This window comes from Staurois parvus, unplaced genomic scaffold (genome assembly GCF_062004578.1).
Source record: "Staurois parvus isolate SC_StPar_1 unplaced genomic scaffold, SC_StPar_1.0 ptg000393l, whole genome shotgun sequence".
Lineage (NCBI taxonomy): Eukaryota > Metazoa > Chordata > Amphibia > Anura > Ranidae > Staurois > Staurois parvus.
This window is the reverse complement of record NW_028318189.1, coordinates 2,721,813-2,739,869: the sequence shown is the minus strand read 5'-3', so window position 1 is coordinate 2,739,869 and position 18,057 is coordinate 2,721,813. Positions and strand designations below refer to the sequence as shown.

Genomic DNA, 18,057 nt, shown 5'->3' with positions numbered 1-18,057 from the left:
CTGTACACACAGAGGAGTACAGGCAATAATAGAATCCGAATAAAAGGAATCACTGACAGGAAGAAAAACCACAGCATTGGAATTCTAAAAATAACTAGTTTTATTACAGGGCTGCTTTCGAGAACCCTTTGACATAAGTAGAAGGTTTAACAGACTCCCTGGGACCGTTTCCAAAGTTATGAAATAAAACATTTTAGTCTTGTACAAAAAAAAAAAGAAAAATATCCAGACAATGTTTAACTTGTTAAATGTTATACCTGTATACATAATCACAGTCTTACTGTTAAATGTGAGGTTCTTACAGAAGCGGTGGCAGCTGATGTATGTTATTACCTGTGGGATAGCTCCATAGTTCCAAATATAACCCTTGTGTGGGAAAACATTGGCCACATAACGCAACTTGCCTTTCTTCACATCTTGTTTTATAGGATTCAAAGGATCCTTTGTGGCAATCTGCAAATATAATAAGAGACAGCTGAATGTATTTCTATGAGCAGCACACATTCACAAAGGAGCCTCAATAGTAATCTCAAAAGATTAAAATGTTAACATTATTACAGAAAAAAAAAAAGACAGCAAGTGCAAACATGGTAAAACGGGTCATACAGAAAGAGAATTGGAATCATTTTCTCTGGTCTGGTATCCTCAGGCTCTTTGAGAATACACTTTTCCCTGTACATCAACATCCACTCTTTGCAGACAAGCTTTGTATAGCAAGTAATTAGGCAGAGAACATAATGAATGTAGAAGATATTTTTGAAATTTCACTATTGGCTGAGGAAGTAATTTTTATCTCGTCTCCCTCATCAAAAAGGAGTGGGACACGATAATAGAATTTTGTGATGGCCACTGTATGGAATTTCTATCAGCACATCCTTACCAACCTATCACTCCCCTACTGCTTTCTTTGGATTCTGGGAGTAAAGAAACATTTCCCAGTATGGGAGACCATGCGACTTGCTCCCCTTTCTCCCACGTGACAGCACTGATGACTGATCACTATGGCATTCAGCACTGTCATATGGTGTAGGAAGCAAGTCCTCAGCTCTGTATAAGCTCTACATCACGACTTAGAGCTTACACAGGGCATCTTCTTGGGCACAAGAAGGGACAAGGGTGAAAAGGAAGCAGGAACATATATGCAAATGGTGGGACAGTCATTAAAGCAGTATTAAACCCAAAACAAAAAATGTAATATATTGCAGCTTAGAAATCATTAGATGTGGTGGCTGCATGAGTTTTCTTTGCCTTTCTCCTCACTCTTTTCACCTGGTGATCTGGCCAGTAACACACCTCCTATCAGTGAGACACAACTCTGGGGGAAGGAGCACAGGGGGCACAGCAGACAGCAACATTCAGTCTGGGGGGGGGGGTTAGTGTTAAATGTACCAGCGGAGTTAAATACGATAACAAATTGATGCCAAACTCCAGCTCATATTTAATCAGTTACAGCAGTTTGTTTCCTTTTGGGATAAAGGTTTTACATGAATAAATAAAAGCTGATCATTTTACTGATCCCTGCCAGTGTTAAGTGGTCTGCCACATCCATGTAAACAGATTCATTCTTCTGGAGAGTTTGTGCTTCTAAAAAACAACAGACTTGTTGCCTGGATCACCAGGTAAAAATAGAAGACTAAAAAGGGAACCTAATGCAGCCATCACACCTAAGAATTTGTAAACTGCAAAATAATAAATGTTTGCTTTTGGGTTTAATACTGTTTTACATTAAACCTGTTGCTTTGCCCTGTATGGATCAAAGAAAATGTTTGCTCAAGTATCAGTTCTGGTGGATTTGACCTTTAGGAAAAGTAAAAAAAGCAAAAAAAAAAAAAAAAAAAGCAGAGAAACACTTTAAGCTTATAAACCAGCTAGAGAAATAGAGATGAAAGATTGGAATTATGAAGACAAAGGAGGGAGCTGTAGAGGAAATATTCTAGACCACTCATCTTACCTGTCACAACGCTCTTTAAGCATTACCTATAATGCTACCACCTCCCCCTCACTCCCCCTCTCTGTTGGGGTCCCTCAAGGCTCTGTCCTTGGGCCCCTTCTCTTCTCCATCTACACCTCCTCCCTTGGCCAACTCATACACTCTCACGACTTAAACTACCACCTCTATGCCGACGACACACAAATCTATCTCTCAACCCCCCACCTCACCCCCTCGGTCTCCGCCCGAATCACACACCTACTGAGCGACATATCAGATTGGATGTCGCTCCACTTCCTTAAACTGAACCTCTCCAAAACCGAGTTTCTTGTCTTCCCCCCAGCCCGTACCCCACCCCCCATTGACTTCTCCATCACATCCAACAACGCCAATATCAAACCCGCCCTGCAGGCCAGAGTACTTGACGTCATTCTGGACTCCAACCTATCCTTCCAGCCCCAAGTCCAATCTTTAACAAACTCGTGCAGACTCCACCTCCGTAACATCGCCAAAATCAGCACGTTCCTAACCCCAGAAACCACTAAACAGCTCATCCACTCCCTCATCATATCACGACTCGACTACTACAACTCCCTCCTCACTGGCCTGCCTCGCCGCCCCTGGCTATCCCAGTCGATCCTGAATATGGCTGCCAGACTCATTCACCTTTCCAACCGCTCCATTTCTGCCACTCCCCTCTGCCAATCCCTCCACTGGCTTCCGATTGCGCAGCGGATCAAATTCAAAATCCTAACACTGACATACAAAGCTGTCCACCATACTGCCCCGAACTGCATCACTGACCTAATATCCAAGTACCGCCCAGCATGCACACTCCGCTCCTCACAAGACCTCCTTCTCTCTAGTTCCCTGGTCTCCTCCTCCCTTGCCCGCCTCCAGGACTTCTCCAGGGTGTCACCCATCCTCTGGAACTCCTTGCCCCAACCCATCAGATTATCACCTACTCTCCTCTCCTTTAGGCGCACCCTGAAAACCCATCTCTTCAGGGAAGCCTACACCACCCCCTGCTAACTTGCCGACCTTCTCCACTCTTCCTACCACTCCATCCCCCACAGCTATCTCCTCCTGTGCCCCCATCCCCTCCCTCCTAGATTGTAAGCTCGAAAGAGCAGGGCCCTCGATCCCCTCATGTTTTGCATTGTATTGGTATTGTTCTGTCACATGTTCTGTCCCCCTTTGTAATGTACAGCGCTGAGCGAACCATTGGTGCTTTATAAATACTGTATAATAATAATAATTTCTTTAAAATAACAAACATGTCATCCTTACCTGCTCTGTGCAATGGTTTTGCACAAAGCAGCCTCAATCCTCCTCTTCTTGGGTCCCCTGCTGGCACTTTTGGTCCCCCCAAGCTGATTGCTCTGAGGGCACTCTTGCGTGCTCGCTCTCAAGCTGCCTCTGTGTGTCTATTGGACACACAGAGCGTGGCTCAGTCCCACCTCTGGTCTCTCCTCACTGGCTGTGACTGACAGCAGTGGGAGCCAATGGCTCCGGCTGCTGTGTCAATGAGGAGAGATAAACCCGGGAGAGCATCGGCTCTCCTGCATATTGCTGGATTGGGCTCAGGTAAGTATAAAGGGTTGCTGAAGGGGGAGCTGCACACTGAAGGATTTTTACCTTCAAGCATAGAAAGAAAAACCTTCAGCCTTTACAATCACTTTGAATATAAAAAGGTAGAATATAATCTAAAATCACTTTGATGAAATAAGTGTAAGTCTGTTATTGGCTGTGATGCACTGCACTCTGGAACATATTTAGCATTTAAAAAGAATGTTTCCAGTGGAGGTTGAAACAAAAAACGAAAAAAAAGAAACCTCTAGGTAAATGCTAACAACTGGTAATCAACCAAACAAGAGAAAATGTGATGGAATGGAGAAGATTTAAATTAAAATGTAGAAGAATAGAGCATTTAAAGTTCATTTATTGTAATACTGGAAATGCTATTAGAACAAATTAAAAACTTACAGTACGCATTTCTGATTAAGTCCATTCCATTGTGTTTAGATAAGCAAAATACTTTAAATTCATTATCCAGACAGACATTCAGGGAAATTCTAATTGCCAGGCACATCATATGAAACACTATTAGTTTTTCTAATTCTTATGTCATTTATCCTAATGCTGGTAAGCATCAGGCAATACAGTATATTCCTTTAAAAAAGATGATACAAGCTGAAGAATTGAAGCAGAATTGGTCTCTTTTGCTACTGTTAGCTTTGCGATCTTAGACAGTTTGGAGGATGATGTTTATATGTAGGTATATTGGAAATACAGTTGCCACCCATGAAGGCGTGTACTTCAACCACTTTGTACATACATGACCACGGCACCCTTGTACACGTCAAGAGCGGTCATTTTCTGGGTAAACTATAAAGCCATGCAGAGGTGACATTTTTTCCCAGTGTACTGGGCATTTTTTACCTAATCTGTGGCTACTTTGCCAGTTCATGGGAAGCAAATGCCCCAACCCATTAATTATCTTCACAGATGTATATACATTTCATATATATTTTAAATTCTGATATATATATCAAAAATCTTATGGAAAACCTAGCTGAATGGCTGCATCTGCTTTTAGATGCAGTTTCCGTTGTTCTCTGACCATACATATAAGGGTCTATGATTATGGGCTTGTGTCGCATTTCAGATGTGTTATGCAGAATTTATTGACAGATGCAGGAGAACCTTTTCTAACTCATATGGCATTGCAAAATCCAAAGACCGTTGATGAATGCCCTAATGCTGGGTACACACAGGAAGTTTTAATTAGTTCAACCCAGCGGTCTGAACAAAGAAAACAAACTTACAGATCGCCACACCAACACTTCTGATGTTGGTGCGGCGATCTCCCTGCTGAGCTATTGTGTTCTAACAAGGGGATCTGCCCCCCCTACCAGGACACACTGATCAGATGATGGTTTTCCAGCATTCTTGTTCAACAGAAGCCAGTTGTGAGAACTGCTTCTGTCAGACAGGGAGCTGTACACACAGGCCGAAAGTCAGTAGATTCCTGCTGAACTGACCGTTTTCTGACAATTTTTGTCCTGTGTGTACCCAGCTTAAGACTGCTATGGATACCAGGTATCGCAATCTTACAGATTTAGCCTTCCATGTACAGCTACATATGTGACGGATTTGGTCTCCCACATCCTGTCATACACAGGCAGAGGAATGGAGTTACCAACTGGAAATATGCAGCTCACTTTGCAAGGGAACTTTCCCATAGAATAGTGAATGAGGTCAAACTGTGCTGACTTCCATCATCCAATCATGGGCAAGGAAAACCTACTTTTTTTTTTCTATTTGTCTCGGACAAGATTGGGTATTCTTTGCACAGTGAAGTTTTATCACCAATCGCTAAGCTAAGGGAAAATTCCCTTGCAAAGTAACCAGCCTATTTATCTTTAGTAAATCAACCCCAGTGTTATCTACAAGTGTATGTGACCAACAAATGTATGGGCAACATATAAACAGTTTTTTTTTCCCCCCCATTTTCCGAACATCAATGAAACTGACCTCCAGTTTTGCATTTGTCCATCGTGGCACCTCTACCACCATGTTGAATATGCACTGCAAAATAAAAAGAATTTGTTATAAAAGACAGTAGCTGGAGAAAAAACACCACAATAAAATATGCTTCAATTGGAAAAAAAATTACATAAACATAATATTATACAGTGCTTTACAAAGAGCCAAAATGAGTATTTGTGTATATTACAACAGAAGATTGACAAACTGCCAAATGTAGGCAATAGCTGACAGTGTTAATGATTTACTCTGCAGTAAATTTCAGGTATTTGAATTCTGGTACACTATAAACTCTGCTTGAATGTGTAATCAATCCCCATGTTACTGTGCCTCTTATTCTCCATGCTCCCATTACCCATTGATTTATATGAAATCTTACTTTGTCATAATAATGCCTTTTACAGCAATACAGTTATGTATACTGTTGATCTATTCAGACAGCTGTCTATTTCACAAGCTAAACATTTGTCAGAAGACTTATGTAGAAAAACAGAGAGAGCACGAGCACGCAAGACCATTGGGGTATAAAGCCAATTTTAGAGACGGAATATTGCCGAAACATGCAATTTTCTGATTTTGCTGAAAAACGTTTTGTGTTTTTTTCAGATTACTTTTCTTTTTTATTCAGCCTTTATCTGTCACATTCGGTCTTTTACCACTGGAGTTGCAAACAAACAAAAAGATTAAAAAATGTCTAGCTTAAGGCAATGCAATACAATGGCAACACATCAAGACCTGGGTCTGACGCAGCAATATTTTCATCAACACTAAGCAATACTTAACAAAAGGGGTCATTTTATTTGGAATGGATGGTAGCAAGTAATAACGGAAACCTGTCACAAACCTGAGCAATTTCATTCAAGCATATGATTAAAAATGAATGCACAGGGAGGTTGCCATCTGTGAAAACTATATGTCAAAATGATCGGTAAATCCACAGATATAAGAAGCTAAAACGGTGCCTATATTTCCTTAGGAGTTGCTCATTTTTGTAAAAGCAATTTTAATCTCTTCCCTCTAAAAGGTTTAACCACTTTCCAGCAGTCACCCAATTAGGCTGTAGCTACAAAAGGTGATTTTTAGTAGGCCGACCCTGCTAAAAATAATTATCGAAAGCTCATTAAGAGTATCAATTTATAACTACAGATGGAACAATTGGCTCCATATATAGCCAGCTGAGTTTCAATCTATGTATGGGCAGGCTGGTTGTACTGGAGTCAATCGATTAACCAGCTTGTTGGGGAGTTTTCCTTTAGTCACTGCCATGGCTCTAGCTGCCAGCAGTAATCATTATATTCTGATGGCTGAGAAACCTCCCACTGTCAGAATACAAAGGCTCCCTGGGAGGGATTCCCCCATCAACACTGAATGTGTTGATGGGGTAATTGAGGAAATTGTTTATTGTGTAGCCTGCATAAACTTCACAAATGGCACCAAAGCCTCCTGAACCTGCAAATCGAGCATCATGTATGACTATTCTCAACAGCAAACAACTGCATGCTACTTGTGTAGTTTACTTCAACAGGGAGCTATTTTTCCATCTGTTGAGCAATTAATTGCTACTCCTAGCAAAACGATTTGATTTGGAAAGAGTGAAAGGATATTAGAACCTCTGTCAGGCTCTTATTGCCTGTGTCTCACTTTCTCTACGACCTGGTTCACACCGATGCAGGAAATGTTGCGAAACCTGTGCGTTTCCCGCACCGCACTGCAATCACATGGCATTCATGCAATCTTGTATGGGTGTCGATGTTAAGTTAATGACACCCTGTAACAGATCGCAAAACACAGATCGATTGCCAGAAATTGCATCAGTGAGAACACTCATTCAGGTTCAGATTCAGGTAAAAAAAAAAAGGGGGGACTGCACCTTTTTGGTGCGGATGTGATGTGATTTGAGCCATACAGAATGTATGGCTCAAATCACACAGCACAGACATTGCATGTAATTCGCACAGGTTTGAGGTTTCTCATTTCCTGTGAGAATCACATGCGGCGTCCCGCACCACATTAGCGTGAACCCGGTCTAAATGTCCTGATGACCAATTTCACCAGAAATAAAAAAGAGTAAATCCAAAACATCATGGTGGAATGTGCTGGCTTTGTACAGCTTTACTTTTCTTTGCTACAGTTTTAGTAAAGGTCTCGTTTTGACCAAAAACAATAAATTCACATTTTTTCTGCAGGTAAAATAATGTGCATTTATTATTTTTGGTTGCAGGAGCCAGGAAAGCATTGCACCAGTGATCAGCAGATCGCTGGTGCAATGCAGGTCTCCTGCAGACCTGTCAGTATATCTGCTTGCCCATACAGGATGTACAGGTAAGAAGATATACTGACAGGAAGAATCAATGAACTACCACAGCCCCATGATAGTTTGAGAACTGCAAGTTGACACCTACTAAGGCTGTCGGGATTTGTAGTTCATTCATTCATAGAATACTGTGAATGAATGACGTGTACATGTGAGCGGAGCCACCCACTGCCACGCGGTTTTTAAAAAGTGATAGCTGGTACGAGGAACTTCTCCCCATACTGCTGTCACAAGGAGGGGAAAGGCAGCAGGTAGCGGCTGCAGCATTAAAGACATGTTACATGATCCACCCTAAAAACTGGTGGAACATGTAACATGTTCCCAAAAGGTGAACTTATCCTTTAACACTCTGCATGGTTTTTAGGGAAAACTGGATTTTTTTCTACATACTTACCTGTAAAATCCATTTCTTGGGAGTACTGTACATCACAGGACACACAGCAGGCTATTAATGACTATGTTATAGGCCACCTCTAGGTGAATGGACACTAGCCAATCAATCGGAGAGGAGGTCAACTCCTATATAACCCCTCCTATAACAGGAAGTACTTCAGTTTTTGTAGCAAGCAATGAAAATTCCAGAAAGAGGGGAGGGACCTCTAAGTCCCATGATGTACTGCAAGAAATGGATTTTACAAGTAAGTATGTAGAAAAAAAATTAATTTTCTTGATCGTACATCACAGGACACAGAGCAGGCTATTCATGACTACGTGGGATGTCCCAAAGCAATAAGAAATTTGATGGGAGGATGACACCATGATAGCCACTGCCCATAATCCCTCAGCACCTACGCAGCAATCCATAAAATACTGCGGCCAAAGGCAGAATCCTCAGAATCCACTACTGACTAAACCAATTCCATATCAAAGGATCATTTTAGGAACTGATCTAGCCCCATGAGGTCCAAAAATGGGTCTTACATCCTCATTTGGTTTTTGGACTGTAAACTGGTTTGAATAAAACCTCTGAAACCTTTCGTCCACTAGAACCTCCATGATTACTCCTTGAGCCAAAAGGTAATCAAGTGCCTGAAATAAAGCTCTTCTTTTCTCTGAATTCGTTGGTACATTTGATCATTGGAACCGAGGAGAGGGAAGTACGTGAAATTCTAGTCTGTACCCCAGAGAAATCGTGAAAATGACCCATTTATCTTGGAGTAGAGCCCTCCAGGCGGCTACAAAATTCAAAAGCCTTCCCCCCCACCAGAACAAGTGGGGGCGCCCCTTCATAAGGAGGCAGACTTTGGATCTGTCTCAGGTGACTTTTGCACCCAGGGCTTCCTTGGGTTTTGATTCTGAGATCTACCTCTCGAAGCTGGGACATGTGTGTGGCAAAAGGACTCCCTGGTAGATGAGGGCCCAGCAACTGAAGCTCCTGACACCTTAAAAGAGGGGCATTTGGATTTCCTCTTGGAGGGTAGAGGAGCACTCTTACCCTTGTAAAGCATCAAAACGCAAAACACAAAGCACGTGGCACATCCTCCAAATCCTCAGCCGAGCATTCCCCCTGCACTGATGGTCCTCCAATCTGATGCTTGACACGGTCAGAAAGACTCCGGCAAATGCCAATAGCTGCCGCAGCTGGATGTGCAGCAGAACCTGCCATGGAGGATACCTTAAGGAGAAACTACAGCTTTTTTTCCGCTGGGTCCTTGAAAATCTGTACATTATCCACAAGACATGTTAAAGATTTATTCAGGGATGAAACAGCTGCTTCCACTACAGGCAACCCCCATTTCTTAACAAATGTTTGTTCCATGGGCTACAAAATAGAAAACCTTTTTGGTGGAACAAAAATCCTATCTGGGTGATCCCAGTCAGCATACATAATTTGCTTCAGAAGAGGATGCACCGGAAAGGCCAGAGTACTCTGTGAAGACTTCATAGAGCCCAGGGAAGAATAAGTAACCTCAGAGGTTTTTATTGGAGGTAGCCTGAATCCAGACTGTACCATATCAGTGAGGTCTTGGACTAAAAATCTCTGAGACCGGGAGGCAGAGACCTCCTGCTTCTCCTCAGGCTATGACTCCTCAGACAGAAATTCTACTGCTTGACCTTCCTCCTGTTCTTCCTCATCCTCAGGCTGCACCTATTCCTGCTCCAGGATTGGTGGTTCTAGCGACAAGGATCTATTACGCTTCTTAGCCCCCTGAGTAAGTGATGCAATCATTCCAGCGATCTTATCTTTTAAACCCGCTAAGGCTGAAGCAAGATCATCCTTGGTTACATATGCTGAGGCAGAAGCCCCAGTAGTAGCCACAATGCCAGAAAGACGCAGCGGTTCAAACTGCCCAGTCGCTTCTGGCCTGTCAGGAGAGGATATTTCAGCGGACCTTTGGCTAGGTTCCTCAGGAACTGGCAGTGGTACATTAGTGCCCTTTTCTGCTGCACCTCCCCCACTCTGCTTTCTGGAAGACATTACTTCAGATAGGGCAAACCTGTGCACCTCCACTAGTAACACAGATCTCAATGATACAGCTATACAAGTAGTGTGCTGAAAATACACTCAATGCAAATGCTGCCTTATGAGCCACTTAGGGTGGCTCCTGACTGGTCCATGCTTCCCCCTCAGGGGAGTACTTACGTGCCCCTACTGAATAGCCTACTCTGTGTCCAGGCCACAGGAGATTCCCAGCAGCAGCCGCCCACGTGTGTCCTGGCCTCCAGGTAAACTAATATGGCCAACTTCTATTTCCAGCCTCTACTGCGCATGCCAACTGTACTCCCTCTAGTGGCTGAAAACAAAAAGAGCAAGCACATCTTGGGAACAATTGCAAGCACTCCCCCTGGTGGAAACTTACAGTCACAACACCTCTCTTTTTCCGTTCAATTTAGAGCCTTGTTCTCCTTACAGAGAGAAAAAAAAGGAGATATCTTACCAGCCCCGCCTCAGGTCCCTGACTTCCGTCAGGGACCGACTTTCACCCATCACGGCAGGCATGGTCATACAGACCTTCAAGGACTCAGTGCCCATGCTGAGGAGCTACTGCCTTGGACCTGTAAAAGCACCCCACTGGAAGTGCCTTGGTCAGATTTAAAACTGCCCAGGATTCCATCTGCATGGGGTCCAGCGCCGTAAGGCTGCATTACAGGGAAAACCTTGAGGGTTCTTCTCTTTATCTAGCGAGGCTCGAGTACCATCCATTTTAGCTCAGAGACTTCCGAATGGATCGGATTAAAGTCCCTGATTCTCTAATGGAACCATTTTGGACTTACAAGTATGCTCCAAGAACACAGCAACACTTTCAGTGACCATCCGCCTTACAGATACTGGCAAAAAAAAACTGAATATACTTCCTGTATAGGAGGAGTTATATAGGGAAGGACCCTAGAAAGCATGTTTCATAGGCATACTGGTTCCCCAGAAGGCTTCATACTAAGTGATAACTTTTTTTAATAAGACTATGGCAGATTTGTTATAAGGTTATAAGATCTTTTGTGCCTAGCCAGTTAGGGTAGATGTGTGAAAACATAGCTGAATTGTATTCAGGCTGCCACTTCAGTTGTCGTCCTTACCACAGTTTCTCTATTATGCAGCAGGTATGTCAAAACTTTCTAAGTACTTATAGCTTAATGCCAGTCACATTTTAGTTTAATTTTGGATAAAGTGGGCAATTTACAGCATCACAGCAATTTACTGTGATTGCTTTAATACATTTTTATGCTTTTTTTTTTACAGTGGTTGTAAACCTTAGACATGAAATATGAACAAAGCATATCCCTCTATAGTGTGTACTTGTCTCAATCCAGAGCACTAAGTGTCATTTCTGTCTGCTGCTTCAATCCCCTGCTATCAGAAAGAGCCACCTCTGAGTTTTCCTGACACCAAAAGAAAAAAGGTGACAGGAGAGGGACCTCCAGCACACAACCTGTGAATAACAGAGCTGTTCCTGTGAGCTGTTTGGAGGGGGTGTGTCCCTTCCTTGTAAATCAGTTCTCAGAGATCTACTTACTGAGCTCTGCAGTATGTAATTACAACTCTCCGCACCCTGTTTTCTGAAAGATCAGACTAACTTTATAAATTCTGGACTTTGAACGTATGTAAAGGAGAGAAGACTTCAGAAAAACAGGTAAAACTTATGTAGGAGGATTTGTTTCATCTCTGTATACCACCTGAGGGCAGTCATTTTACTGAGTATATGTGAGGGTTTACAACCACTTTAACCACCTCCTGCCCGCCATATAGTCCAATGACGGGCACAAGGTGGTTCTCTCGTTCTGATAGGACGTCATATGACGTCCTCTCTTTCTCACCGCGCATGCGCGGCTCAGGGAGCGCGCAGCATGGCGATTGGCGGAAAGAGCCGGAAATGTCGGCTCGGTCATGTGATCAGCTGTCTCCAATCACAGCTGATCACATGCAAACTCGGAAATGCTGGTTATCGGCATTTCTCTCCTCTCGAGCTGTCACGCTGACAGCTCGAGAGGAGAGGAGAGCCGGTAATCGGCTTTCCGGGGAGGGGACATGTACACTGATCATCAGGGCACTGATGATCATTGTGCCCTGATGATCAGTGTAGCCCCAGCAGTGCCACCTGTCAAAGTCCATCAGTGCCAGCTGTCAGTGCCACATGCCAGTGCCTATCAGTGCCACATCAATGCCACATATCAGTGAATACCAGTGCACATAAATGCCATATATCAGTGCCCATCTGAGCTGCCTTTCTGTGTCATTCATCAGTGCCAGTCAGTGCCACCTATCAATGCCAATCAGTGCCACTTAGTGTGCATCAGTTCCGCCTATCAGTGCCAGTCAGTGCCGCCTATCAGTGCCATGTATCAGTGCTGCCTTTCAGTGCCCACCAGTGATGCCTGTCAATGCCCATCAGTGCCACCTACCAGTGCCTCCTTATCAGTGCCCATCAGTGCCACCTATCAGTGTCCATCAGTGCAGCCTCATTAGCACACCTCAGTGAAGGAGAAAAATCACTTATTTACAAAATTAATATAACAAAAACTAAGAAAACTTTTTTCCCCCAAAATTTTCATTGGTTTTTGGTTTAAGAAAAAATAAAAAACCCAGAGGTGATTAAATACCACCAAAAGAAAGCTCTGTCACAAAATTATAAAAATTTCATATGGGTACAGTGTTGCATGACCGCGCAATTGTCATTCAAAGTGCGACAGTGCTGAAAGCTGGAAATTGGCCTGGGCAGGAAGGGGGTATAAGTGCCCTGCAGGCTAGTGGTTAAAGATCCATGGTGGGATGGTGATACATGCTTTGAGTTGTGTTGACACCCATTCCCAGTTGGTAGTTGCTAAAGCACCCACTGACACAAGTTACTGCTGTGATGTGATCACTTTGATACATTTTTAGACGCCATTTTGAAGATCCATGGTGTTCTGGGGATAAAGGCTTGGACTTGGATAAAGTGGGAACACATTACCATTTCTATTGGGTTTTTATGTCTGGTCTTTAACCCTTTTCCTCATTTCCTCATAACTCCAGCATGAGAGTGCATGTATGTATGTACGTACATATATATCTCAATCACACACACATATACATATATATACACACACACTATATTTATTTTTGGCTGAAATGTGATGGCACAGACAGCAAGTTTAATCCTTCCACATTCTACTAGAGATTCCCCATCCCTTTTTGTCCAATAAAAGTCTGGTGAAGGCTGTAACCTTACCCTGCTGTATCCAAAACATCAAAAGTTTTGTCTGGAATGGGGCTTTAGGCAGGGCAGGACAGATCTAGAGCAATGGCCAATTCCATATTGCTGTCCTGAGAGATTCTTTTCATGCCAAGAGCACATCACCCACTTGATCGCTGTTCCTCCTAGGTGTATTGGTGATTCAATGATTTTCAGCCTTGTCCAACTACTACATTATACCAGTGACAGGAAAGGGAAACAAATGTGTAAAAAGGTCACCCTGGTATCCCTATCAAAAGTGCAGGTCATAATTCACCCTAAAATGTAAGATTACTAGTATGTAAAAAAACAAAACACACACGTAAAAAAACAAAACACGCGCACACACGTAACAAAAAAAAAAAAAACACACGTAAAAAAGCAAACAAAAAACACACACACGTAACAAAAACACACACACTCACACACAACATTGGAACTTACTTGGTCATGCTTTTCTAATAGTGAAGAGGCGTAGGACATGTTTTGTTCTTTTTCTCTACATCTTTCAAATTAAATAGCCTGAACACAGTGGTCAAAGCAATCTCATTCTATCAAAACAAACAATTCGCAGAAGCCGCCACACAGAGCGCACATTCTTTTTAGAACAGCATTTCTCAGAATGTCACACTCGCTGAACAAGAAAGAAGTAAAAAAAAAAAACCCCAGAACAATCCAGTTTCTTCACAGGGAATGTACAGTGTTTATGCACACTTTTAATTTTCAGACTATTACAATTTGCATTTTATAAGCAGGTAGAGTCGCAGGGTTAGCTGGCAGCACGTTTCTTTTCCCGTTCTTTACTTGCTGTAAAGAAACTGTCATTTCATCATGTAGTCCAGATTTCCTTGGAACACACATATCTATAACCAGCATCACTGGAGTCTAGATCAGATGGAGCAGCTTCGGTATGAATTAGTTTGCCTGACAATATTTCTGACAGCATATACTAGTGACAAAGCAGGCACAGTGCTTTTGAAAAGTTTGTTTTGCAACTTCTGCATGCCTTCCGCCTGAATAAAACAATAGCAGAACCTTAATCCTTCATTTTTTAAGTGCTTATATCATGGTATTGCAGTACAGCAAACCATATAGGGAACATTTGCATAGCTTTTTTCCCTTTAATATACCTCTGCTATTGTTCACATTTGTGGTCCATATTTGCTATTCTTAGCATTTTTTCTAAGTGCTATAATAGCAAATTTATTTACATCATACAGTGAAGGAAATAACTATTTGATCCCCTGCTGATTTTGAATGTTTGCCCACTCACAAAGAAATGATCAGTCTAAAAATTGAATGGTAGGTGTATTTTAACACTGAGAGGCAGAATAGCAACAAAAAATTCAAAAGAAATGCACCAATTTGTTCATGAGGGAAATAAGTATTTGATCCTCTTCACAAAAAACATGACTTAGTACTTGGTGGCAAATCCCTTGTTGACAATCACAGAGGTCAGACATTTCCTGTAGTTGGCCACCAGATTTGCACACATCTCAGGAGGGATTTTGGCCCACTCCACTTGGCAGATCCTCTCCAAGTCATTAAGGTTTGGTGGCTGACGTTTGGAAACTTGAACTTTCAGCTCCCTCCACAGATTTTCAAATCGGATTAAGGTCTGGAGACTGGCTAGGCCACTCCACGACCTTAATGTGCTTCTTCTTGAGCCACTCCTGTGTTGCCTTGGCCGTGTGTTTTGGGTCATTGTCATGCTTGAACACCCATCCACGACTATCGGTAGCGCACTGGGTAATCTTTATTGACATTCTGGATTTGCTGACTTAATTCTGGGCTGGTGAATGTGGTGTTTCTTTATGTCAATGGGCTGCAAGAGCCGTGGGTAGGTTCCTGTAGCCACTCCTCCCGGGCTCTTATATATCCTTTATTTTTACTTTTCTAAATTAGTATAATTGATAATTCCCAAATATCATTTCTTTTTATTTATTTTTTGTATATTTCAGGTGGGGACTTCAGTATTTTCTTTTATTTACATCTTGTGAATCCCCAAATGCCTTTTCCCTTTTATACAATGTGGATTAACATTTCTGGTTGCCTAGTTCTGATGCATTCAGAAGTCTTCTTCGTTTCTTCAGTATAAGCCCCTGAGGTATCTATGTGATTTTGTTTTTTCATGCATTCCACCATAGCATGTTTTCTTCTCCCTTTCTTTTTCTCTTTTTGTCTTCTATTTATGGCATGTGTGTGTTTCTGCCTAGTGGAACAATCATCTGTGTCCTTTGTGCCCCTACATCCAGAACTCATGTGGGGTTGAATCCTAACCCCCTGGGAAGCATCACAATTTTTAAAAATGTTGGTTCTGTAAGTGATCCTATGATTATCAGCCTGACAACTTTGGATATCCTATGGTTGTGATATAGACTACATTTCCGACAGTACTGGGACACCTGCCATTACACACAGATGAACTTTAATGGCATCCCAGTCTTAGTCCATAGAGTTCAGTATTGAGTTGGCCCACCCTTTGCAGCTATAACAGCTTCCATAAAAGCTATAAAAGGCTGTGCACAAGGTTTAGGAGTCTGCCTATGGGAATGTTTGACCATTCTTCCAGAAGTGCATGTGTGAGGTCAGGCACGGATCTCAGACGAAAAGGCCTAGCTTGCAGTCTCCGCTCTAATTCATCCCAAAGGTGTTCTATTGGGTTGAGGTCAGGACTCTATGCAGGCCAGTCATGTTCCGGTACCCAAAACTCACTCATCTATGTCTTTATGGACCTTGCTTTGTGCACTGCTGCGCAGTCATGTTGGAAAAGGAAGGGGTCATCCCCAAACTGTTCCCACAAAGTTGGGAGCATGAAAGTGCCCAAAATGTCTTGGTATGCTGACGCCTTAAGAGTTCCCGTTCTACTAGAACTAAGGGACCAAGCCCAACCCCTGAAAAACAAACCCACATCATAATCCCCCATTTTTTCACAAATGTTTGTAGAAGCAGTCTGTATGCCTAGGTGCTTGATTTTATACACCTGTGCCCATGGAGGTGATTGGAACACCTGAATCCAATGATTTGGAGGGGTGTCCCAATACATTTAGCAATATAGTGTATATGCTTATGTTCCAGATATAACCACCTCAACATTACTTCCTGATGAAGATTCGTATCAAGAATTGAAACGTGTTGGGATTGTTATATGTATTATTATTTTCTTATGCTTTATGTCTTGTCTTTGCACCAAGATTTTTTTATGGTGTAATTATATGTACAGTGTTTTAACCATTTTGTAATAAACTAAGTTTTAAACTGGTCTTAACATTTCTCTGGTGCCGTTAAAGTCCCTCATCATTTTGCTCTGGTTTTCATCAATTTTGGGATGTGGCATCTGGCTTAACCAGATGGGGCTCTTATTTGTTGGGAAAAAATTATTTGCCATTGTTCAAATTGCAAAGGACCAGAAAAAATTACTAAATTATTCTAAAATCACACAGGTCACAAAGTTGAACAGAATTTAATTTTTGTTGATAGACTGATGGTAATTTCAGTTAAGAATATTTGTTAACTGTTCATGAATGTACAAATGATACTAGTTGAATCCTCCTAAAAATGCCCCCAGTCTGTGGTCAACTCAAGAATGTGCAGTAAAGTCTGCTAAAAATCCTTCCCATGTAGAAAACAGTCTAAATGGCATGGATTTGTTTTTTAGCTCTATGAAACTGAAGCTTCATTTCAGTTGAGAAATCTTTGTGTTTAGATGCAGTGGCAGAGAGATTTATCCTAATGTGTTTAAAACGCATTGTGTTGATAGGTATCTAGAGAATCTTACAGTTGAACACTTCTTTAAAATCCAGGGATAAAAATACAGCAAGACCTTGAAATAGGAATTTGAATCTGAACACTGCTGAAAAGAAAATGAAAAGTATAAAATGTCAGTCAATTTTATTCTATTCCATTCTAACATTCCAACTGGGATTATGACAACAAGATGGACGTGAAATATTTATATAAGGAGAAGTTATTTCCACTTCAAGGTGCAAGACACTGAAAGGGCTTGAAATAATGATAAGGATGTTCTAAATCTATGAGCAGCATGCTAAAACATAATCCCAAAAGGAGGGAGGCCCAGGCTTCCAACTGCCTGAAAAACAATATCTGAAGGATATCAATCACCTAAAACTGCAGAAAGTTGTTTGGTATATATTGTATAAATATATAAAAAGGTGAACTAACACGCCAAGGAACTGAGCTGCCTTTTGAGGATTTCAGAAAAAAAATGTGTTTCAAATGAATTTTAAATGGCAATTAGCTAACCACGGAGAGCTTTCACACTTCAAGGAGCAGATTTTCTAAAAAGCAACCAGTCCTTCATCTGTCACACTTTCAGTGCAGGTTAGAAAATAAGAGCTGTAATCTGGTTATTATGGACAATAAAATAAAAAAATGCTGCCAGTTTTAGACATAACCAGCTCTCCAGGGTAAAATCCTGAAGGACAAGCACTGCAGTCTAGTTTTATCATCTTCAGAGACACACAGTTTGTGGGTTTGAGATCCTGCAGCCTTGAAAGGTGTTGAAGGTAGTAGTAAACTGCGTAGAGAGGCAGGCAAGTGGGAGAATAAAAACACACAGTACAGCTACTGAACAAAATGTTCTACATCTTTTTTAT

General features: G+C 41.9%; 1 protein-coding gene across 1 annotated transcript in view; it reads right to left on the bottom strand.

Moving 5' to 3' along the window:
• Positions 1-18,057, bottom strand: part of PPA1 (inorganic pyrophosphatase 1) — a 135,405-nt gene that overhangs the window by 50,162 nt on the left and 67,186 nt on the right. Inside the window, exons 3-4 of the mRNA XM_089686202.1 lie at positions 5,468-5,521; positions 334-453 (exon numbers count right to left, since the gene is read on the bottom strand). Of these exons, the coding sequence (XP_089542328.1) occupies positions 334-453; positions 5,468-5,521 (174 nt within the window). The remainder of the gene's footprint in view (positions 1-333; positions 454-5,467; positions 5,522-18,057) is intronic.